This window comes from Bombina bombina, chromosome 7, assembly GCF_027579735.1.
Source record: "Bombina bombina isolate aBomBom1 chromosome 7, aBomBom1.pri, whole genome shotgun sequence".
Lineage (NCBI taxonomy): Eukaryota > Metazoa > Chordata > Amphibia > Anura > Bombinatoridae > Bombina > Bombina bombina.
The window spans coordinates 198,105,342-198,129,476 of NC_069505.1; the positions used below are offsets into that span (position 1 = coordinate 198,105,342).

General features: G+C 41.0%; 1 protein-coding gene across 9 annotated transcripts in view; it reads left to right on the forward strand.

Annotated features, from left to right (window-relative positions):
- Positions 1 to 24,135, forward strand: part of LOC128666129 (golgin subfamily B member 1) — a 438,305-nt gene that overhangs the window by 335,739 nt on the left and 78,431 nt on the right. For 8 of the 9 annotated variants that reach the window (XM_053720543.1, XM_053720548.1, XM_053720547.1 and 5 more), the window contains 2 exons: positions 6,151 to 16,401; positions 20,866 to 21,011. In XM_053720543.1, the coding sequence (XP_053576518.1) occupies positions 6,151 to 16,401; positions 20,866 to 21,011 (10,397 nt within the window). The remainder of the gene's footprint in view (positions 1 to 6,150; positions 16,402 to 20,865; positions 21,012 to 24,135) is intronic. The other variant, XM_053720552.1, reaches the window with a different exon arrangement.

Here is a 24,135-nt window from a genome sequence, read left to right on the forward strand (position 1 = left end):
GGAGCCCTATCCCTCCTCTCTCTATAGGGTACTGCAGAATATGTGCTGCTAGCCGTTGCCTTTTGTTTCAAGCATATGAGTTGAATAATGCCTGAAATTTGTGGATTAAAATTGCTGGGATCGGAATTGGGATACACCTGAATAGGTATGCGAGCTTGGGGAGGATCATCATCTTGAGGGCAGCTTCTCTACCCATCCAATATATTTCATCATATCTCTTAGAGCTAAGCGCTGATCTAATCTCCTTATGGAGCACATCATAATTTTCCTGTATAGTTATGAATTTTATATGAGATAGGAAGACTCCTAAGTGTCGCACCCCCCTCACTGACCATTTGAAGGAATACAAATTTTGGATATCTCTCTGATCATCTGGTAAGATATCGATAGAGTATGCCTCAGTCTTTTCCACATTAATTTTATAGTAGGAGATGTCTCCAAACAATTCCAGTAATGAAGAGTTTCTGAGCTTTCAGCGCTACAGTGTGATTCTCCTTATCTCATTTTTCATTCTGATAAGGTGGTGTTACGTACCAAACCTGGATTCCTTCCTAAAGTTGTTTCAAATAAGAATATTAATCAGGAAATTGTTGTTCCTTCCTTATGTCCTAACCCTTCTTCTAAGAAGGAGCGTATGTTGCATAATTTGGATGTGGTCCGTGCCTTAAAGTTTTACTTACAGGCAACTAAGGATTTCCGTCAATCGTCTTCATTATTCATTGTTTATTCTGGAAAGCGTAGAGGTCAGAAAGCTACGACTACCTCTCTTTCTTTTTGGCTGAGAAGTATCATCCGCCTGGCATATGAGACTGCTGGACATACATCACAGGACATACTTGAAAACGAGAGAAATCTCAATGTATCCTTCCTGGTAAAATATTTTATAAATAAATAAATGACATTAATGGGGTGAGGGAAGTTAAGGGGTCTGTGAGAAAGATGGTGAGGCTGTCTGCGAATAATGCTAGTTTCTGCTCCATATCATGTAGCTGGAGACCCTGGATGTCTGTATTTTTTCTAATTGCTGATCTTAATGGCTCAATCGTTAAGGCAAACAAGAGCGGGGAAAGAAGGCAACTCTGTCTCGTTCCATTTTTGATTGCTATTCTGGGGAGCAGAATCCTAGCCCTCTAACCACCGCTGAAGGAGCCGTGTACAGTGCCTCAACTGCTATACAAAATAAATCTGGTATACCAAACACTTTAAGAGTCTGGAACAGGTACTCCCAACTCACCCTATCAAGCGCTTTCTCAGTGTCAAGTGACAGGGTGAATAGGGGAAGGCCCATATCAGCCATCTCGGTAAATATATTTAAAAGGCGGCGGGTGTTGTCAGATCCCTGTCTACCTAGGATGAAGCCCACTTGATCTATTTGAATAATCGTCGGTAAGTGTTTCCCCAGCTGGTTGTCAAAACTTTTGCGGAAATCTTGGCATCTACATTTGAGAGAGATGGGCCTGTAGCTTGAACAGAGTGATGGGTCTTTCCCTTCCTTGGGTGTGGTGATAATGTTTGCATCCAGGTATTCTGGAATAAAGCGTCCCCTATCGGCCACATTTGTGAAAAACTTAAGTAATACTGGGGAAGTAATTGATACTAAGCTCTGATAACAGGTAACTGTGAACCCATCCAGTCCCGGGGTTTTATGGGGTATGAGATTAACTATTGCTGTTTTAACTTATTCTAAATGGACCATCAAGTTCGGTTCTAGCTTCAGTGGACAAGGTGGGCAAGTTAAGTCCCTCTAAAAATTTCTGTATAGCAATGGGTCTTGTGTTAGTGGGTTTCCCCCGATTAACCTAGGCTATACAGGAAGGTGTAGTATTCCTCAAATGCTTCACCTATCTCTTTTGGTGAGTGGACCTTACCTCTAGGTGTTTTAATTAATGCGATCCGCTGCTCTTGCATGCGCTTACGGAGTTTGTTCGAAAGTAACCTATCCGCCCTGTATTATCTTTAACGTAGCTTGTGGAGGTGCTCTTGCACTTGTAGGGTTTCGCGTCTAGAGATTTCCTCCCTAATTAGTCCTAACTGTTGGGCTATCAGATGTCTGAGGTTTATCTTATTCGTTTTCTCGAGTGTGCGGAGGTCTCCATAGAGTTTAGATAAAGAGTGTCTCTCTGCTTTATGGGATTTTGCTGTTTTTTTTTATGAAGTACCCTCTAAGGTAAGCCTTAAGAGCCGCCCAGACTATATCTATGCTCGTGTTCCCTACATCATTGTGTTCTAGAAACACTTGTATGGTCTCTATGAGTTTAGGGATTTCAGTTTCTGACGGACACTGTTCATGGAGCTTCCAAGAGGGTCGAGTAGTCGGTGACTGTAATAAGGGGTGGTCAGAACAGACCATGTCATGGTCTGACCAGGTGTATGTCTTAATGTTGGAGTCGCTAAAGCCGTCTAGTGACAACGGATCAAATAGCAAGTAGTCTATTAGCGAGTAAGAGTTGTGGGACTTAGAGTAATGTGTGAAATCTCTTTCCGAGAACGACAAACCTCTCCACACATCGTATAGATTGTGTTGAAATAGAAGCTTACAAAAGGCATTGGAGGTAGAGGATATGTTTCTGTCGGTTTGTAGTTTCAAAGCATACTGTTTGTCAAGCGCTGGGTCCCATACTAAGTTAAAGTCTCCCCCAATTATTAAATGTCCCCTTTTAAGCTGGTCAATGCTTCCTAGGAGCTTGCGCAGAAAAGGCAGTTGTTGGGTTAAATCTCTACTAATCAGTATTGGCACCCCCTTTTCTTCTTAGGATTTGAGGCTTTTTCACAGATTGGGTAGTATGGGGTGTTCTTGAAGAATTGGGAACCCCCTGTCCAATTTGTTTCCTGGAGGAACATCAATTGTATTTTGTGAGTCAAGAGGTATCGTGACAGGAGGCTACGCTTTGTGGGGGAATTCAAACCTTGGGCATTAAGAGTTGCTATTCTAATTGGAGCCATATTATCGGTTGAGTGGGGAGGGGGAAGTACTTATTAAGGACTATTCGGGATTGGCTTGCATTCTTGTACTAGGTTGGTGCAAAGAACAAGGCACCTAGATGTCTCTGTGACATAGTCACAGGAGTCTTAGAGGCAGAATAAAAGTGATAAATTCACACTTTCGCAATGAGTGCTCTCACAGGGATTCACCCAGGAGAACTCGGCTAAATAGTTGGGGGGGAGGTTAGCAGAATGGAGCCTTACCACCCGCCAGTCACATAGTATATGCATGTAGCATGCTTTAACATAACAATTAGCTAGTAAATAAACTGACAAAATTACTAACATGAAAAGAGACACTATTCAACTATCCCTTCATTAAATTAGCCTGTTAGTGACTGTAGCAACAATATGCTGATGTAGATTAAGTTGGTTGATTGTAGTCTCCCCACCTTCCATCCCTCCAACCATTGCATGGGAAGTCCAAAATATAATAGGACTTAAATTACTTTCTAGGGGTCACCGTGTATGAAGGGGGGGGGGGGAGCAAACCAACTCAAACATTAACTAAATAACACTTAATAGGAAACATTTCACTCGTATAGTAGGGTTATGTTGCTGCATATTAAGCTGGTTGGTTGTAGTCTCCCCCATCCCTCCCGACATTCATGGGAAGTCCAGACTATGCTAGGACTTAAATTATCCTCTAAGGGTCACAAGTTGTGAAGAGGGGGGAGCCATCCAACTCTTAGGACATATCTAACAAATAATTGTTGCTAAGTGAACATTTACTAAATAACAGTTAATTCAGATAAAAACATTAGGAGATATTGCGATCGTATTAATCTAGACAATTAAACTATCTAGTTTTCAGGCACACCAGGAATTTCACATGTTTTACAGTTCTCACCCATCTTCGTCCATTTGGATTATTAGGATAGCCACAAAAGGTCACTACGGCTAAGTCTTTATCCTCAGGAGGGAAGTATAGTAGGAGTGCAGGTAGCGTCTCTATCTTGTCTGAGAAGGATCAAGGCTCACTGGCCCCGGTAATTTCTTTATAGTGGAAGCAGATCTTTGCGGTAGGGGTCTCCACTCTGATGCTGATGATCGCAAATCACAGGATGCAGTAGAGCTTGTAGAGGCGTCTTCAGGTTCCTTGGGAAGGTAATCCCATTTCTCTAGCAACTCCCTTACTTGCTGAGGCTAAGAGGCAACATATTGCTGCCCTTCTCTTCTAATGAAGACCCTCACTGGAAACCCCAATCTGTATTTAAGACCTTTGTCTCTCATTCTCGTATAGGGTTGGTAGTGCCTACGCAGTTGGAGCGTATGAGGTGATAGGTCTGAATAGATTTGAAGCTCAGCAAATTTGTCCAGTAAGGCCTTATCTGTAGCCAAGGCTCTGAGTAGCTTTTCACAGAAGGTATAATAATGACGCCGGGGCGATGACGTCTCTCGGTTTCCCTTCATCAGCAGATCTTGGTCTCAGAGCCCGATGGACTCTATAAGGGCTTCTTCATTTAGGGTAGGACCTAGAATAGTCCGGAAGAGGTCCTGCAGATACTGCTTAAGAACCTGGGGTAGCACTGTTTTCGGGAGTAGTTGAATAGCGGCCCCAAGATGTATGTAGAGCAAAGTAGGCGAAGAGGCCTATCTCCTGGTAACACCTTGGGTCGTTGCTTAAAGGAGAGGTAGGCTGAAGATTGATAATGCAAGGCTTGCAGCTATTTTAGCATTGTTCCTGTCCTCTGTATACTGTTTCACTGAGACACAATTACACGTCACTCCCAAAGTATTCCCACAGGCTAAAAGATATAAATCCTGTTTAGTCATATAGGGCTAAACGTTGGTGTCTGTCTTAGTCCCTTATATCAGTTTAAGTCTCTGTTGGAGTGGTGTGAGGTCTCCCTATTTGTTTCGGTAGTGAGGGTAACCAAAATGGTGTCTAAGTATAGCAACGTACTATAGGGATCTTTTGACCCTCCCCTCTCTGCTGCAGGGTAAGTGTGTATAGATGTATATACAGGGGATCCTCAGAGTCCAAGAGATTGACAGATAGTCTTCTCCCTAGTCTTGGCTGGAACCAGGGCTCAGTTCATAAGGCTGCGTGAGGCTAAGTATTTGTTTGAAGGGCCGGTAGTAGAAGCCTAGTGCCGAAGCACTTGACAAGGTAGGCGGAGTGCTCACTTACATGCTGGGTATAATGGTGATTTGCGCCAGAGGCAAGAAGATCTGTCTTGCAGCTTCTCCCTTACCATAGGATCCAGCTTTGTGTCCGTTTCCGCCTGCCCGAGCCACCTACTGTATATGCACAGCCCAGATTGCGGTAAGCTGCGCTAACCAACGTCGGCTCAATTGATTCCCCACGTGGGCTTCTCCAGCTCTGGATCTCCTCCCCACAGAGCCTCCGAGAAGCGGCTGAACTTCGTACCTATGAGGTGAGTTAGGCACTGTCAGATCTCCAGGGTCCGTGAGACTGTGAAGTAAAGGTAGGAAGGGGGGGAGGGTGTTACCGTCCCTGAGCCGTAGGGTCTGGAGTGTTCACTCCCTTCAGGCCGCAGCAGCCTTAAATTCCTCCGGATCTCGCAGTCTTAGGGCATCCCAGGCTACGTTCCCCTTATTTCACAGGGTATGGGCAGCTTTTACGGCCAAAATCTGTAATTTATAACTTTGTAGGTTCTTTTTGCGGAGCAGCAGATAAGCATGTCTGCTCTGTTTGCTTGCTAACTCCGCCCCCCATGTGTTTGCTTCTTGTGAAGCAATTTTTTTTTGGTGTGGTAGGAAAGTCCTCCTGGAAATTAGGTGCCTGCCTTCTCCTGTCCGAATTACTCGTGGACTCTACAGCTTGGTTGTTAGTTCCCAGGAGTAATGGCTTGTGGGCTCTCACCACCTTATAAAAAAAACAACAAAATGTATGCTTACCTGACAAATGAAGTTCTTTCATGGTGGAGAGAGTCCATGAGACCTGCTCAATTTCACTAAATTTTTTTTTTTTTTTTTCTGGTGGTAGTTCTAGTTTGCACCTCATTTCCCCTGCTTTTGTCTTTTCCTACATTTCTACTTCTTCTTTCTTGGCTATACGTCAGACTAGAATACCAGAGAGATGGGAGGGAATAAGGATTAATGGCTTGTGTAGTGTACTCTCTCCATTATTAAAAAAAGTAAGCATAAATTTTGTATTTTGATCAGTTATTTGTACTTTATTATATTTTATCATCTTGCCAGGTGGTGAGCCAAGAGAATGCAGTGGAAAAATTGCAGCTGGAACTTGAGCAGACAAATGAGGAACTTGATAAACTTAACAGCTGCCACCTGGAGGAACGTTCGCAGCTTATTTACGACCTGCAGCGATGTGAGCGAGAAGTGGACGTGCTGAAGGAAGCATTACAGGAAAAGGACAAAGAAATGTCCTCTTTGTCAGCCAGCCTGATGGAATATACAGAGCAAGCACTGCTTCTGAAGGAGCAGATTTACTCTAAAGAGCATCAAATGAGAGAAATGGGTGAAGCTTTAGCAAAAGCTGAGCGAGAGTGTCACCTTTTAAGAGAGGCACAGTCTGCAGACATCCAGGAGACCAGCGCCCAGATTACCTCCCTTTCTGAGCAGCTTCATGAGGCCAACATAGAATTAAATAAAGCAAAATATATAACTGAGACCAAAACCAAACAGGCAGAGGAACTAATTGGACAAATAAATGAGAATGATGTAACAATTAATAATCTTGGTTTGGAGGTTCAGGCACAGTCAGTTACTCACAGTAATCACATTATGGAGTGTTCCGCACAAATTGCATCACTTAAAGAGCAGGTTAATACATATGTTGCTAAATGTGAGGCGGTGGAAACAAATTACAAAAAGGAAATTGAGTGCTTAAAATCACAATTAGAAAGAGAGGATTCCGAGAGAACACGGCTGGCCAGATTGCTTGAAGAAAAAAACAACCAAGAACAAAGGTTTGAAAACGAACTGAAGTTGGCAAAAGAGCAGTACAACCAGGTAATTTCCGGCATCTCAAAGAAAGATGAAGATTTTAAAAAGTTGTCGAAACAGTTTGTTGAACAAAAAGAGGAGCTAAGCCGGGAACTGCAAATCAAAGAGCATGATCTATCATTGGTACAGAAAAGACTTGAAACAGTGATACATGACAGTGAGGGAAAAATAAAAACTCTGCAAGAAAACACAGAAGAACTTAAGCAGCGATTGAGAGAAAAATCTGAAGTAATTAACAAAATAGATGCTGAGCAGAATGTGCTTTTGGAAAAAAATAAACTGCTGGAAACAACTATTAGTGAAATAAACCACAGTATAGATCATCTGGAGGGTCAGAGACAGCTCTTGTGCACTGAGAAAGATCAATTAGTGAAGGAGCTGAGCAATAAGGAATCGGAAATATCCTCGCTGAACCAGGAGCTGCAGGAAATAGAGAGAAAACTCACTGACAAGGAATCGGAAATAACATTACTGAACCAGGTACTACAGGAAGGCCAGAGCAAAATTACGGAGAAAGAATTAGAAATGTCATCTCTGAACCAGACTTTACAGGAAGCAAAGGGCAAAATTACAGACAAAAAATCGGAAATATCATCGCTGAACCAGGCACTGCAGGAAGCACATAGCAAAATTACGGTGAAGGAATCGGAAATATCATCACTGAACCAGGCACTACAGGAAGCACAGAACAAAATTACAGACAAAAAATCGGAAATATCATCACTGAACCAGGAACTGCAGGAAGCACAGAACAAAATTACGGAGAAGGAATCGAAAATATTATCGCTGACCCAGGCACTACAGGAAGCACAGAGCAAAATTACAGAGAAGGAATCTGAAATATCTTCACTTAACCAGGTACTGCAGGAAGCACAGAGTAAAAAAACTGGAAAGGAATCGGAAGTATTATTGCTGAAACAGACACTGCAGGAAGCACATAGCAAAATCACCGAAAAGGAATCTGAAATTTCATCTGTAAACCAGAAGCTAGCTGAAGCACAGGGAAAAATGATTGAAAAGGAAAATAAAAATTCATTGTTGAACCAGACACTGCAAGAAGTACATAGAAAAATGACAGATGTTGCACAACAACTAACAAAAGAGCAGGAAACGGGTTCTAAGCTTCAGCTTGAGAAAGAGGAATTGCGAGAAAAGGTGGAACAGCTTTCGATGCAGAGCTTGCAGAAAGACAGGGCTGTCAATGAACAATTGGAAGAGAGAGTAAAGGAATGCCTCAACTTAAGGAAAACTCTTAAAGAGGAACAGGAGGCATCACACAGTTTGCAGAAAGAGATTCGGTCTCTGGAAAACCAAATAAAGGAACATCAGCAAAAGGTTTCTGAGAAAGATGCTGAACTTGAAGTGCGTTCCGCAGAGTATCATGTAGTGTGTGAGGATCTAAGTCAAAATAAAGAGGCAAACTCAGTTTTTCAAAAAGAAATAGAAAAATTGTCCAAAGAAATGGAAGAGATGAGGCAGGAACTTTATATAAAGCGCTCTACAATTGATGAGCTTCAAACAGAGACAGACTTGCTAAAGCAACACACAGACACATTAAAAGTAGACAATACACAACTGAGTTCCAGTATTGAGCTCATGAACAAAGCGTTGTCCAGTAAGGCAGATGAAATCAATACACTGAGCTCACATCTGTCCCAGCAGGGGCACACAATACTGTCACTGAAGGATCACATTGACACATTACTTGCAGAAAAACAAACACTAATTCTAAATGTTGAAGAGCGAGACCTGCTTCTGCACCAGAAAAAAGAGCTGCTCCAGGAAATGCAGAAGAAGTTGGAAGGGGAAGGCCTTTGTCTTCAGACTTTGCAGAACCAGCTACAGAGTTTGGCTTCTGAGAAGAGTCAGCTGCAGCAGCTAATTGAGGACAAAGAGATAGAAATGAAGCGGGCCAGCCAAGAGATGAAGCTGTACCGAGACAAGAGCGAGGAGGCAGAGTTGTTGAGGATGCAGTTATCTGAACACATGGTGCTTATTGCTGAGCTTCAAGGCCAAGCTAAAAACCTCAGTGAGAATATAGCAGAATTAAAACACAATCTAGCAGAAAAAGATACATTTTTAAAACAAAAGGTTGATGACTATACACATTTAAATGCTCACTTTTCTGAAGCACAAGTCTCATTGGATACACAGAGAAAGCAGATAGACAGCTTGATACTTGAAAATGAACAGTGCAAGTCTGCTATAAATGAGGGGGAGTTGGCTCGAAAACAGCTAGCATTAGCCTACGAAGAGATCACACAAAAAGCGCAGGTTAAAGAGGGTCAGTGTGAAGCCTTAATGCAACAGGTAACCCATTTACAAGAAATTAATACAAATCTGAACAGTGAACTGAATGATTTAAAGAACTTTGTTAAAGCAAATGAAAGTTCATTGTCTGAGAAGGAGACACTAATGATCTCACAATTAGAAGAGAGGTCATTTTTGGTCTCCAGTCTCCAAGACAGAGTCCAGGGACTGACTAGTGCAATAAAAAGCCTTGAACATTCATTAACAGAAAAGGAAATGACAATAAGTAATTTACAGGAGAAATATGCTTCGCTATATGAACGTAATCATGAGCGTGAACAATCCTTCATCAAGAAGGATGAAGAGATTTCAAAACTACTTGCTGTTGCTAGTGAAAAAGATGTCTGCCTTCAGGTATCAGAGAGCAGTATCCAAGCTCTCACCAGTGAAGCTTGTCATCTCAGAGAAGAACTAGAGAATAGTGTTTCTAATTTAAATAATATATCTGAGGTTCTCAAAGAGAAAGACCATGTTATATCTATAAATCAGCAATCTCTCCAAGCCATGAGAACTGAGCTAGATGCTTTGAAGGTAGACAATGAGACAGCTGTGATCGAACTGAGAGCAAGAACACAAGAGATAGAGCAGAAGGAAGTATCACTACAAAGTATGCTGGGTAAATGCAGCTCTCATGCCCAGCTCATTGTCAGTCTGCAGTCTGAAATAGATCATTTAAATTCTAAGTTGCTCCAGGATCAACAGGACCACACACTTCATGAGGAGCAACTTCAGCTTATGTTGGAAAACATTAGGAAAGAGAAGGTACTTGTGGAAGAAGCATTGGAGGAATTACGCCAAGAAAATGAGAACTCAATAAGTGTGCTGCAGAATGGGATAACAGAAAAAGCAGAGCATGTTAAAGAACTGGAAGGAAAACTTAATCATCAACTGAAAGAGTGTGAAGCACAAATACTTAATCTGAAGACCGAAAATGCTGATCTCCAAAAGCAGGTTAGTGGCAAAGCTGAAGAAATCTGTGAATTAAACCTGATCTTAGAAAAGTGTAAGCAAGATTTTAGCAATCTGCAGCAGAAATCAGAACAGGATTGTCATAGTGTTATTGAGCAAAATGACAAGCTTACTAAACTTAGCAGCCATTTAGAAAAGGAAGTACAATTAAAAGAGAACAATATTCAGTCTTTGCTTAAAGACTTGCATTTTGTAGAGGAGCAGCTGAGGGTATTGTGTGATGAGAAGTTGACAGAATATGCAACAGTTGATACCCAGGCAGATTACAGAAGTAACAGAGAGAAGTTTTTTTCCATGTTCTCTGTAGCTTTTACTCAGAAGTCTAGCATGGCTGATTTCACACAAACTCTTGTAGCAAAAGAGAAGGATATAGCTGAGAAGTTGCAGTTAATGATATCTTTTCAGAATGAAAACGCATCTTTACACACTGATCTTCAGAAGATTAAACAGGATTATAACTTGGAACGACAGGCTCTGGTGGAACAAGTAGCTGAAAAGGACAATACTTTAGCTAAAATAAATGCAATGCTTTTACAGCTACAGGAGGAAACTCATCTGGCCAAAAATGAGCTGGGAATGAGCCAAAGTACACTAGAAGAGGAAAGAAATAGGGTGGTAGAGCTCCTAGAGGGGGAGAAGAGGCAAAATTCACTAATGCAAAACCTGAATGTGCAACTCAACCAGCAGAAAGAACTAATTTCTGCACTCACTGATCAGATGAAAGACAAAGATGCTTCTCTAACACAGATCATGCAGTCCATGTCCAGTGAAATACTTAAATTTTCTGAAGAACGTACCATATTGAACTCAGAACTGGAGTCTTCTAAAAGTTCCTTGTTATCAAAAATAAGTGACCTCTCTGTCGAACTTGAAGAGAGTAAAACAGAAGTGCAGAAGTATCAGAAATTATTGACTGAGAAAGAGGATCTGGTAGTTAATTTAGAGAGTGAGAAAGGCCTCATGCAGCTTCAACTAGAGAAGTTTAGCAAAGAAAAGGAAAATCTAAAAAGGAAGCTGCAAGCAGCCTTGGTTGTTCGTAAAGACTTAATGCAAAAATTTGAAAAACTTGAAGTGAGCAAACAAGAAGACATACAAAGTGAAAGACTTAAAACCGCAGAAGTGAAAAGAGTTGCAGATGAGTTATCCTGCAAATTACAGACTGTTCAAAATCAGTATGATGAGCTTGAGCATCACATGCAACTTATTAAGAAAGAGCTACTTGAGAGAGAGCAAAGAATTAACAAATCAGATGTTGCTTTTAGCGATAAGGAACGTCTTGTGGAAGAGCTACAGAGCAAACTCTTGCAATTGCAACACAGCCTGTCCCAGAAAGAGGACCTCTGTCAGGAACATGTAAATTCCATTCAGGAAAAGGAACTGCATTTTCAGCAAATTAAAGTCTCCTTGAGTGAGAGAATTAATGTTTTACAGGAAGAAAATTCCCAGTTGCTGGGAAAAATTGAAAACATGAAATCTGATTTCGAAAAAATACAAGAGAAACAAGTAAGTTTAGAACCTGGTTACTATGTTATGGAACATTTAAGGAGTAGTTCTAGAGATGGAGAGGAAAGTGTAATTGTGCACAATAATGTTCATGCATCCCTGTTGTGCAACAATGGAAATGCAGAAACGACAGAGAGAGCTGACCGTGCTGCTCTACTAGGAACTATTGGAGAAGAAAATGATTTGTTACAGGAGGAGCATTCAGATATTCTTGCTGCTAATGAAGAGAAATGCAAAAAATGTGACCAAAGCCTGCAACAAGTGCATGTCTTGCAGGAAGAGGTGCAAGCACAGAAGAAACTACTGCAGGAGAAAGCACTGTTGCTAAGCAGCAGAGACCTGAAACTGGAAGGACAGAAGGCGAAAATGGAAGAAATTTTGAATGAGCTACAGCAAATGAAGCAAGATGAGGTTATGACTTTAGATATGAAATCACTTGTCCAAGAAAAGGAAGCACAGCTGGTACAGTTAAACTCTGCACTCACAGACTCCATAGGTGAAATACAAGTTCTAAAGGGAGAAATACAGAAACTGACTGGGGAACTTGAAAGGAAACAAGAGGAAACAGCTGGCATAAAAAGCACTTTGGGCCAGCTCGACCAATGTCGGAAGGATAAAGAAATGATGGAGGCACAGATAAGTTTGTTGCAGACAAAGATAGAAACAGTCACAGCAGAACTTGAAAGCTTCAAACAAATTGAGCAACAAATAAGCCATGACAAGGAGACCTATGTTGAAGCTCAAAGAATAAATCAGGTAGAAACTGAAAAACTTAAACATGAACTTGGAGCAGTAAACTTTTCATTATTAGAAAAAAACAATGAAATTGCTCATCTGCAAGCTTCATTGGAGACTATTAGCAAATTGTCAGAGGAAGAAAGTCAAAAACTGCAAAACAAACTAGACGAGACTCAGAAAGAAGCAGAAAAACTTAAGATCATGTTTAACCAGATGGAAGAAGAAATGCATAAGAATACGGGCAAACTGGAAAAAGCCAATATTGAAATCTCAAATCTGCAAATGAAGTTAGAGGATTCCTACATAGAGGATGTAGAACTACAGTTTAGCACCAAAACTGATGACAAAGTGATAGAAAGTCTTCAGGCTACAAATAGTCAAATAATCACAAGGTGTGAAGAATGTTTAAGAAAAGAAAACTGTATAGAGGATCTTGAGAAAAAGGTTATGAGGCACACCCAAAATTTACAAGAACTGACAGACACACAAAATAAGAATACAATAGAACAGGAAAGCAGAAGATCAGAAGAAATTAGCTTCAGGGAGCAACTGCAGAGAAAATTGCAGGCTGCTCTTCTGTCGCGAAAAGACATAATGAAAGAAAACAAAGCCCTAAAACAGAAAGTTGAGGCCTTAAACTTGGAAAGAGATGACTTGAAACGTTTGATAGCTGACCTACAAGAACAGAAACATTATGAAATATCTTCCTTAAGTCAAAAGACAGAAGACCTGCAGGCTGAAAACACAAGGCTTTTAGTGGTCAATGAAAATCTCTCTGCAGCCTGTGAAAGTCTTAAGTCTACAATGGAAAATATTGTACAGGAAAAAGAAGCCTTTTCCTTCCAGTTAAATTCTCTAAAGGATTCTCAGACAGATGAATTATCTGGATGGAAAGCTAAACATGGTGAGCTGAACAAGGAGTATGAGTCCCTTTTGCAAGCATATGAGAACATAACTGATGAAATTGATAAAATGAGACAAGTTATAGAAGTAACCAAAAAGGAGAAATATGAGACTTTGCAGAATTTCCAGAAATTACAATCTGAAAACCACATGCTTGGAAAACAGATTCGAGAGATTAATGAAGAGTGTAACAATCTGAGGAAAACAATGGAATTTAAGGAACAAGAGACACAAGTTTTACAAAATAAAACTGAGAAATTAACTGGATTGTTACAAGCATCCAAGACAGAAGAGTATCGCCTGGGGGAAACATCTTGTCAAAATAGTCAGCTGATAGATGAAAATAAGCAATTAAAAGAAACTTGTGAAAGTCTGAAACTTTTGTTGGAAAAGGAGAAGGAAAACTATGACCTTCTTATAAATAAAATAGTGAAAGACCACAAGGTTGACATGGAGAAATTAAAAATTGACACTGATAGACAAATGTCCCAGCTGCAGTCTGAAAATGAGGTTTTGTGTATAAAGCTTGCAGACTTAAGTAAAGAGCTTAATGATAGCAAGCAACATTTGGTTGAGTCCACTACCAAAACATCTAAAACCCTAGAAAAACTCAACAACATGGAACTGAACTTAGAACAGGAAAAGTTAGCTAGGGAAAGTGACCTAAACAAGATTAGTTTAGAAAACATGACACTCAATGAAAAGGTGAAAATCTTGGAGGATGACAAATCTCTTCTGATGGAGGAAGTTGAAAATATTCAGGATCAGATGTTCCAGCTGAGGAATGAGAGAGACAGTTTGGAAACTGAATTTCTAAATGCTGCAAAGAAAAATGATGAATTGATTGAAACGTTTAAGTCTTTACAGGCACAAACAAATTATCTTAGTCAACAAGTTGAGTGTCTAAGGGCAGAAAAAGGCATCATCATAAGAGAGAGAGAAAATGAACAGCTGCAGCTTCTACGTGAGTTTGAGGAGAGAGTACGATGTGCTCAGAAAGACAGTAGTGGGAAGAAAAGTCAGTCCAAAGAACTTCAGGAACTTCTGAAAGAAAAACAACTGGAAATAAATCAACTGCAGAAAGACTCTATCAAATTTCAGGAGCTTATTTTGGATCTTGAGGGCTCACTGAAGGATTCTAGTAGCCAGAATGTCTTTCTTCAGGAAGAGTTTACAAAGACTCAAAATGAGGTTCTGAGCCTAACCAAGGAACTCTCCTCCAATAGGAGTTTGTTGGAGAAGGCAGAAGGTCGGATAACGAAGCTCACTGTCGAGGTTAGAAGTCTGGGATCAGAACCTGGAGAAAGAGCTGAGAAACCACTAAGTAAAAAGCAAGCAGACTTTGTCAACTTGTCTTCCACATCTTTAGAGGATACAAGAGAGGTGAATAGCATAACTGCCAGCAGATCACCGGAGCTTGTATCTGCCCATTTCAGAGAAGACAATCAGTTGTTACAGTTGGAACACCAGCATCCTAAACTAGGTTTTCAAAAAGACAATGGATTAGATAACAAAGTGAATGCTTTACAAAAGGATGTTGCACAAAATGAACAAAAACTGCAACAACTTATGCTGGAAAAAGAGAGGTTCAAAGCAGATTTAGAAAAACAGCTAACTTTATCTCAGAACATGAAAAAAATTATTGACAACAAAGACAAAGAAATTTCTGAGCTTATATCGACCAAAGATGGAGAAATATCTGGTTATATAGCACAAGTTCAGCAGCAGTACAGGAAACAGGTTGAAGACTTTGAACTTCAGGTTAGGTCCTTCAAAGTGCAGATAGCAAGATCTGATGAAGAATGCCAAAAGAAAGAAAATGAACTGAAAGATCTTCAAGTACAGTATGAAAAAGCCATAAATGATAAAAATCATATTTCTAATGAAATTCAGACATTTAGAAAGTGTATGTCTTCTCTTCAGACTGACAGAGACCTGCTTTCTTCTGAGTTAAAGAACATGCACATTCAACATGACATTGCCCTAAGCCAGAGAGACAATGTCATACTTACTACAACAAGTGAAAATGAGAACTTGAAGAAAGAGCTCAAAAATCTTTTGAACCAACTAGATGACTTTAATGCTGAAAATGCGATGCTAGGAGCACAGCTAGTTCGCTACAGGGAAGACCTGAACCAGGTCTTATCACTGAAAGACCATCAGCTAAAGGAATTAATAAGGCAAAAACTGGACCATATAAAGAGCTTAGAAGAAGAAAAACGTAATTTGCAGAAAGAAAACAAAGACCTAAAAAATCTTAACAATATGCAGAAGCACGCTACTGAAGCTGTCGAACTGGAGAATAAAAAATTAACCTCTAAAGTAAGAGATCAGGAGTTACTGATAGCCGAAATAAACAAAGAGAAAATCCTTCGTGATTCTAGGAAAGATGTTTCTGATAAAAATGTAACTGTCAGCCCAGTAGAAGAATATAATCTAAACATGACAGCTGTGGAGCCTGATGTTGGACTCTTGAAAAAAGAGCTTAACTCTGTGAAAATGCCTGAAAAACCATACTGGGATATTTACAATGAGAACAAACAACTTGCCTCTCAAAATGAAACGTTTGGGAAAGCCATGGCTGCCCTCCAAAATGACAGAGATTCTTTAATAGAAGACTTCAAAGAGCTGCAGTCTAGATATGCATCTGAGCTCAGAGCTGAAACCATAAGAGCTGACGATTTACAGAGGCAGCTGGAAGACTTTAAATCTCAAGTGTACAGCTTGCTAAAGACAAATTCTTTCCTCAGTCAGACACTGCTTGCTGGTGAGCATCAGATCACATTAGATCAGCTCAGTGCCGAGATTCAATCTTTGTGTGTGGCTCTAACAACGCGAAGCACAGAGGTCTCCCGGCTCTCATCTGAATGTGGCAGTTACTCTCAGCAGATCAGTGCTTTCTCTAAGTCTATGGCCAGTCTGCAGCATGAGAGAGAACGGTTACTGCAGCAACTGCGGGATGCAAAGCAAGTCACAGTGCCATCTGGTGACCCACTCGAGAAGGCAGAACCACAGTACCTGAGTATGACTCGGTCAGACACCACTGCTGATTCTGTGACCTTGGTAAGTGTTCATATTATACTTCACTTACCTCACTGTAAGTCAGTCACAGCCCTATGGTGATATGGTGAGAGGTAAGTGTGCAGCTTATACTTCACTTACCTCACTGTAAATAAGTCACAGCCCTATGGTTATATGGTGAGAGGTAAGTGTGCAGCTTATACTTCACTTACCTCACTGTAAATCAGTCACAGCCTTATGGTGAGAGGTAAGTGTGCAGCTTATACTTCACTTATCTCACTGTAAATCAGTCACAGCCCTATAGTGATATGGTGAGAGGTAAGTGTAGGTGCCAATGTCATTTTTACAAACTGTCCCTATCCTTGCACTCATATGGTGACAGAGGTAAGTGCTCATGTCATTGTCACATTCCCTGTCAGTAGCCTTGCACTCATATGGTGACAGAGGTAAGTGCTCATGCCATTATCACATTCCCTGTCAGTAGCCTTGCACTCATGTGGTGACAGAGGTAAGTGCTCATGCCATTATCACATTCCCTGTCTCTAGCCTTGCACTCATATGGTGACAGAGGTAAGTGCTCATGTCATTGTCACATTCCCTGTCAGTAGCCTTGCACTCATATGGTGACAGAGGTAAGTGCTCATCCCATTATCACATTCCCTGTCCCTATCCTTGCACTGATATGGTGACAGAGGTAAGGGCTCATGTCATTTATTACATTCCCTGTCCTTAGCCTTGCACTGATATGGTGACAGAGGTAAGTGCTCATGTCATTATCACATTCCCTGTCCCTAGCCTTGCACTCATATGGTGACAGAGGTAAGTGCTCATGTCATTATCACATTCCCTGTCAGTAGCCTTGCACTCATATGGTGACAGAGGTAAGTGCTCATGCCATTATCACATTCCCTGTCCCTAGCCTTGCACTGATATGGTGACAGAGGTAAGTGCTCATGTCATTTATTACATTCCCTGTCCTTAGCCTTGCACTGATATGGTGACAGAGGTAAGTGCTCATGTCATTATCACATTCCCTGTCCCTAGCCTTGCACTGATATGGTGACAGAGGTAAGTGCTCATGTCATTGTCACAAACTTTGTCCCTAGCCTTGCACTCATATGGTGACAGAGGTAAGTGCTCATGTCATTGTCACAAACTTTGTCCCTAGCCTTGCACTCATATAGTGACAGAGGTAAGTGCTCATGTCATTATCACATTCCCTGTCCCTAGCCTTGCACTGATATGGTGACAGAGGTAAGTGCTCATGTCATTGTCACAAACTTTGTCCCTAGCCTTGCACTCATATGGTGACAGAGGTAAGTGCTCATGTCATTGTCACATACTTTGTCCCTAGCCTTGCACTCATATAGTGACAGAGGTAAGTGCTCATGTCATTGTCACATTCCCTGTCCCTAGCCTTGCACTCATATTGCGACAGAGGTAAGTGCTCATGTCATAATCACATTCCCTGTCCCTAGCCTTCCACTCATATGGCGACAGAGGTAAATGCTCATGTCACTGTCACATTCCCTGTCCCTAGCCTTGCACTCATATGGTGACAAAGGTAAGTGCTCATGTCATTGTCACATTTACTAGCCTTCCACTCATATGGTGACAGAGGTAAATGCTCATGTCATTGTCACATTCCCTGTCCCTAGCCTTGCACTCATATGGTGACAGAGGTAAGTGCTCATGTCATAATCACATTCCCTGTCCCTAGCCTTCCACTCATATGGTGACAGAGGTAAATGCTCATGTCACTGTCACATTCCCTGTCCCTAGCCTTGCAATCATATGGTGACAGAGGTAAGTGCTCATGTCATAATCACATTCCCTGTCCCTAGCCTTGCACTCATATGGTGACAGAGGTGAGTGCTCATGTCATTGTCACAAACCTTGTCCCTAGCGTTGCACTCATTTGGTGACAGAGTTAAGTGCTCATGTCATTGTCACAGTCCCTGTCCCTAGGCTTGCACTCATGTATTGAGAGATAAGTGCTCATGTCATGATCACATTTCCTGTCCCTAGCCTTGCACAGATATGGTGACAGAGGTAAGTGTTAATGTCGTCATCCCATTCCCTGTCCCTAGCCTTGCACTGATAAGGTAACAGAGGGAAGTTTGTGTGTCATTGTCACATTCCCTGTCCCTAGCCTTGCAGTCATGTAATGAGAGGTAAGTGCTCATGTCATTATCACATTCCCTGTCCCTAGACTTGCAGTCATGTAATGAGAGGTAAGTGCTCATGTCATTATCACATTCCCTGTCCCTAGACTTGCAGTCATGTAATGAGAGGTAAGTGCTCATGTCATTATCACATTCCCTGTCCCTAGCCTTGCACTGATATGGTGACAGAGGAAAATGCTCATGTCAGGACTCAAAATTGCAAGCCATAAGCTACTAGCCAGCCCAAAATGTTACTCATCACTTTTGATCCCCCCCACACCACACCCACTACCCCCCTCTATTCATATGTTTAGCCAATGTGAAGCACCTTATTGTACAGTCATTTTTTAATAGTGTTTTTGTTTTATACCATAACTTAAATAATGCTACATACAGTAATAAATTAACAAAAATAAGCACATTGCAATTAGCAACATGAACTAGGGTTCTGAGCAAGAGAACAGCTGGGCAAAAAAAAGGAAGTTGTTGAACTGAGAGAAAGCAGAGTGTTGGCATTAATGTGAGGTCATAGCAGACCTGGAAAATTGTTTTATAACTATAATTTCTCATCTATTCCCCACTGCCTTCTCTCTCCAATCTCTCTTTTTACCCCCTTCCTTCTCTGTCAGGCCATATCTTCTCATTACACTCTTATCTTCTCTCTCTTCCCTCTTCACTCTTTTTGTTTTCTCCACTCTTTCTTAACGCTATTTTTTTTTCCACTCTTAGTTTTCCTCTCCAATCTCTCTCTGTCCCTGTTTACCCTCTCAGTATTAACAGTCTAAGCACTAATGGGGTCCCTATATCCCTAGAGGAATAACATATCCTTGCCCTTTCATGGATATATAATATCCCTTTAGATAATATTTGTAGACATTCACTCACTAAATTTCACTCTAAACTGTTAAATTTCCACTCGCTAGTGGAAATTATGGGCCCTGCTCATGTCATTTTCACAATCACTGCCCCTAGCTTTGCACTTATGCATTCAGAGGTAATTGCTCATGTCATCATCCCATTCCCTGGCCCTAGCCTTGCACTGATTGTGACAGAGGTAATTGCTCATGTCATGGTCACATTCCCTGGCCCTAATCTTGCACTGATATGGTAACAGAGGGTAGTTTGTGTGTCATTATCCCATTCCTTGTCCATAGCCTTGCACTGATATGGTGACAGAGGGTAGTTTGTGTGTCATTATCCCATTCCTTGTCCATAGCCTTGCACTGATATGGTGACAGAGGGTAGTTTGTGTGTCATTATCCCATTCCCTGTCCATAGCCTTGCACTGATATGGTGACAGAGGGTAGTTTGTGTGTCATTATCCCATTCCTTGTCCATAGCCTTGCACTGATATGGTGACAGAGGGTAGTTTGTGTGTCATTATCCCATTCCCTGTCCATAGCCTTGCACTGATATGGTGACAGAGGTAATTGCTCATGTCATCATCCCATTCCCTGGCCCTAGCCTTGCACTGATATGGTGACAGAGGTAATTGCTCATGTCATGGTCACATTCCCTGGCCCTAGTCTTGCACTGATATGGTGACAGAGGTAATTGCTCATGTCATCATCCCATTCCCTGGCCCTAGCCTTGCACTGATATGGTGACAGAGGTAATTGCTCATGTCATCATCCTATTCCCTGGCCCTAGCCTTGCACTGATATGGTGACAGAGGTAATTGCTCATGTCATCATCCCATTCCCTGGCCCTAGCCTTGCACTGATATGGTGACAGAGGTAATTGCTCATGTCATCATCCTATTCCCTGGCCCTAGCCTTGGACTGATATGGTGACAGAGGTAATTGCTCATGTCATCATCCCATTCCCTGGCCCTAGTCTTGCACTGATATGGTGACAGAGGTAATTGCTCATGTCATCATTCCATTCCCTGTCCCTAGCCTTGCACTGATAAGGTAACAGAGTGAGGTTTGTGTGTCATTCCCTGTCTCTAGCCTTGCAGTCATGTAGTAAAAGGTAAGTGCTCATGTCATTATCACATTCACTGTCCCCTAGCTTTGCACTGATTATGTAACAGAGAAAACTTTGTGTGTCATTGTCACATTCCCAGTGCTGTCTGGATGTCACACATAGGAAGTTGAGTAACAGCGATACCCAGTGCTGTGCCAGCAGGTGATGGTACATTTTAGTTGGTCAGTATAAATGTGTTGAAGCATCATGCTGATAGTCACACTAAATATTTCTCTTTGTTCTGAAGGCCCAGTCATGTACCCTTGGGCACACATAGCATGATCACCATGTGCTTTATTATCCTCAGGACTTGGATGTGACTGTAATACTGAGAAGCTAAACATGCCTCACTGTCTTGACTTTCTTGTTGTAGGTATCGGACTTCAACTATGCTGCAGAATTATTAAAATTAAGAAGCAAGGTGTCAGAGCTGGAGGGCTTGTTACAAGACGCAAAAACACTTCAGGAGGCTGCCGAGCGAGAGACCAGCTCATATCAGTGCGAACTGGCCGAGCTCAGGTAGGTCCTGCTGCTTTTTATGTACCATTGTCCTTTACCTGATTGGTTATTTGCTGCCCCAATTTTCTAAAGCTGTGTACTGGTGCAAGATTATCTATAGAGCTTCCAGTTCTACAAGGTCCTTGACAGGATTTTATAGAGGCAAATTTTATCTTGATCACTGTAACTTACATTTCTTTCATGTAATTAGCAAGAGTCCATGAGCTAGTGACGTATGGGATATACATTCCTACCAGGAGGGGCAAAGTTTCCCAAACCTCAAAATGCCTACAAATACACCCCTCACCACACCCACAATTCAGTTTTACAAACTTTGCCTCCTATGGAGGTGGTGAAGTAAGTTTGTGCTAGATTCTACGTTGATATGCGCTCCGCAGCAGGTTGGAGCCCGGTTTTCCTCTCAGCGTGCAGTGAATGTCAGAGGGATGTGAGGAGAGTATTGCCTATTTTGAATGCAGTGATCTCCTTCTACGGGGTCTATTTCATAGGTTCTCTGTTATCGGTCGTAGAGATTCATCTCTTACCTCCCTTTTCAGATCGACGATATACTCTTATTCATATACCATTACCTCTGCTGATTTTCGTTTCAGTACTGGTTTGGCTTTCTACTACATGTAGATGAGTGTCCTGGGGTAAGTAAGTCTTATTTTCTGTGACACTCTAAGCTATGGTTGGGCACTTTGTTTATAAAGTTCTAAATATATGTATTCAAACATTTATTTGCCTTGACTCAGGATGTTCAACATTCCTTATTTCAGACAGTCAGTTTCATATTTGGGATAATGCACTTGAATCAATTATTTTTTCTTACCTTAAAAATTTGACTTTTTTTCCCTGTGGGCTGTTAGGCTCGCGGGGGCTGAAAATGCTTCATTTTATTGCGTCATTCTTGGCGCGGACTTTTTTGGCGCAAAAAATCTTTTCTGTTTCCGGCATCATACGTGTCGCCGGAAGTTGCGTCATTTTTTACGTTCTTTTGCGCCAAAGATGTCGGCATTCCGGATGTGGCGTCATTTTTGGCGCCAAAAAGCATTTAGGCGCCAAATAATGTGGGCGTCTTATTTGGCGCTAAAAAATATGGGCGCCGCTTTTGTCTCCACATTATTTAAGTCTCATTTTTTCTTTGCTTCTGGTTGCTAGAAGCTTGTTCATTGGCATTTTTTCCCATTCCTGAAACTGTCATTTAAGGAATTTGATCAATTTTGCTTTATATGTTGTTTTTTTCTCTTACATATTGCAAGATGTCTCACGTTGCATCTGAGTCAGAAGATACTTCAGGAAAATCGCTGTCTAGTGCTGGAACTACCAAAGCTAAGTGTATCTGCTGTAAACTTTTGGTAGCTATTCCTCCAGCTGTTGTTTGTATTAATTGTCATGACAAACTTGTTAATGCAGATAATATTTCCTTTAGTAATGTACCATTGCCTGTTGCAGTTCCATCAACATCCAAGGTTCAGAATGTTCCTGATAACATAAGAGATTTTGTTTCTGAATCCATCAAGAAGGCTATGTCTGTTATTCCTCCTTCTAGTAAACATAAAAAATCTTTTAAAACTTCTCTTTATACAGATGAATTTTTAAATGAACATCATCATTCTGATTCTGATGACTCTTCTGGTTCAGAGGATTCTGTCTCAGAGATTGATGCTGATAAATCTTCCTATTTATTTAAAATGGAATTTATTCGTTCTTTACTTAAAGAAGTACTAATTGCTTTAGAAATTGAGGATTCTGGTCCTCTTGATACTAATTCTAAACGTTTAGATAAGGTCTTTAAATCTCCTGTGGTTATTCCAGAAGTTTTTCCTGTTCCTAGTGCTATTTCTGAAGTAATTTCCAGAGAATGGGATAAATTGGGTAATTCATTTACTCCTTCTAAACGTTTTAAGCAATTATATCCTGTGCCGTCTGACAGATTAGAATTTTGGGACAAAATCCCTAGAGTTGATGGGGCTATTTCTACCCTTGCTAAACGTACTACTATTCCTACGTCAGATGGTACTTCGTTTAAGGATCCTTTAGATAGGAAAATTGAATCCTTTCTAAGAAAAGCTTATCTGTGTTCAGGTAATCTTCTTAGACCTGCTATATCATTGGCTGATGTTGCTGCAGCTTCAACTTTTTGGTTGGAAACTTTAACGCAACAAGTAACAGATCATGATTCTCATAATATTATTATTCTTCTTCAACATGCTAATAATTTTATCTGTGATGCCATTTTTGATATTATCAGAGTTGATGTCAGGTTTATGTCTCTAGCTATTTTAGCTAGAAGAGCTTTATGGCTTAAAACTTGGAATGCTGATATGGCTTCTAAATCAACTCTACTTTCCATTTCTTTCCAGGGTAACAAATTATTTGGTTCTCAGTTGGATTCTATTATCTCAACTGTTACTGGTGGGAAAGGAACTTTTTTACCACAGGATAAAAAATCTAAGGGTAAAAACAGGGCTAATAATCGTTTTCGTTCCTTTCGTTTCAACAAAGAACAAAAGCCTGATCCTTCATCCTCAGGAGCAGTTTCAGTTTGGAAACCATCTCCAGTCTGGAATAAATCCAAGCCTTCTAGAAAAGCAAAGCCAGCTTCTAAGTCCACATGAAGGTGCGGCCCTCATTCCAGCTCAGCTGGTAGGGGGCAGGTTACGTTTTTTCAAAGAAATTTGGATCAATTCTGTTCACAATCTTTGGATTCAGAACATTGTTTCAGAAGGGTACAGAATTGGTTTCAAGATGAGACCTCCTGCAAAGAGATTTTTTCTTTCCCGTGTCCCAGTAAATCCAGTGAAAGCTCAAGCATTTCTGAATTGTGTTTCAGATCTAGAGTTGGCTAGAGTAATTATGCCAGTTCCAGTTCTGGAACAGGGGATGGGGTTTTATTCAAATCTCTTCATTGTACCAAAGAAGGAGAATTCCTTCAGACCAGTTCTGGATCTAAAAATACTGAATCGTTATGTAAGGATACCAACGTTCAAAATGGTAACTGTAAGGACTATCTTGCCTTTTGTTCAGCAAGGGCATTATATGTCCACAATAGATTTACAGGATGCATATCTGCATATTCCGATTCATCCAGATCATTATCAGTTCCTGAGATTCTCTTTTCTGGACAAGCATTACCAGTTTG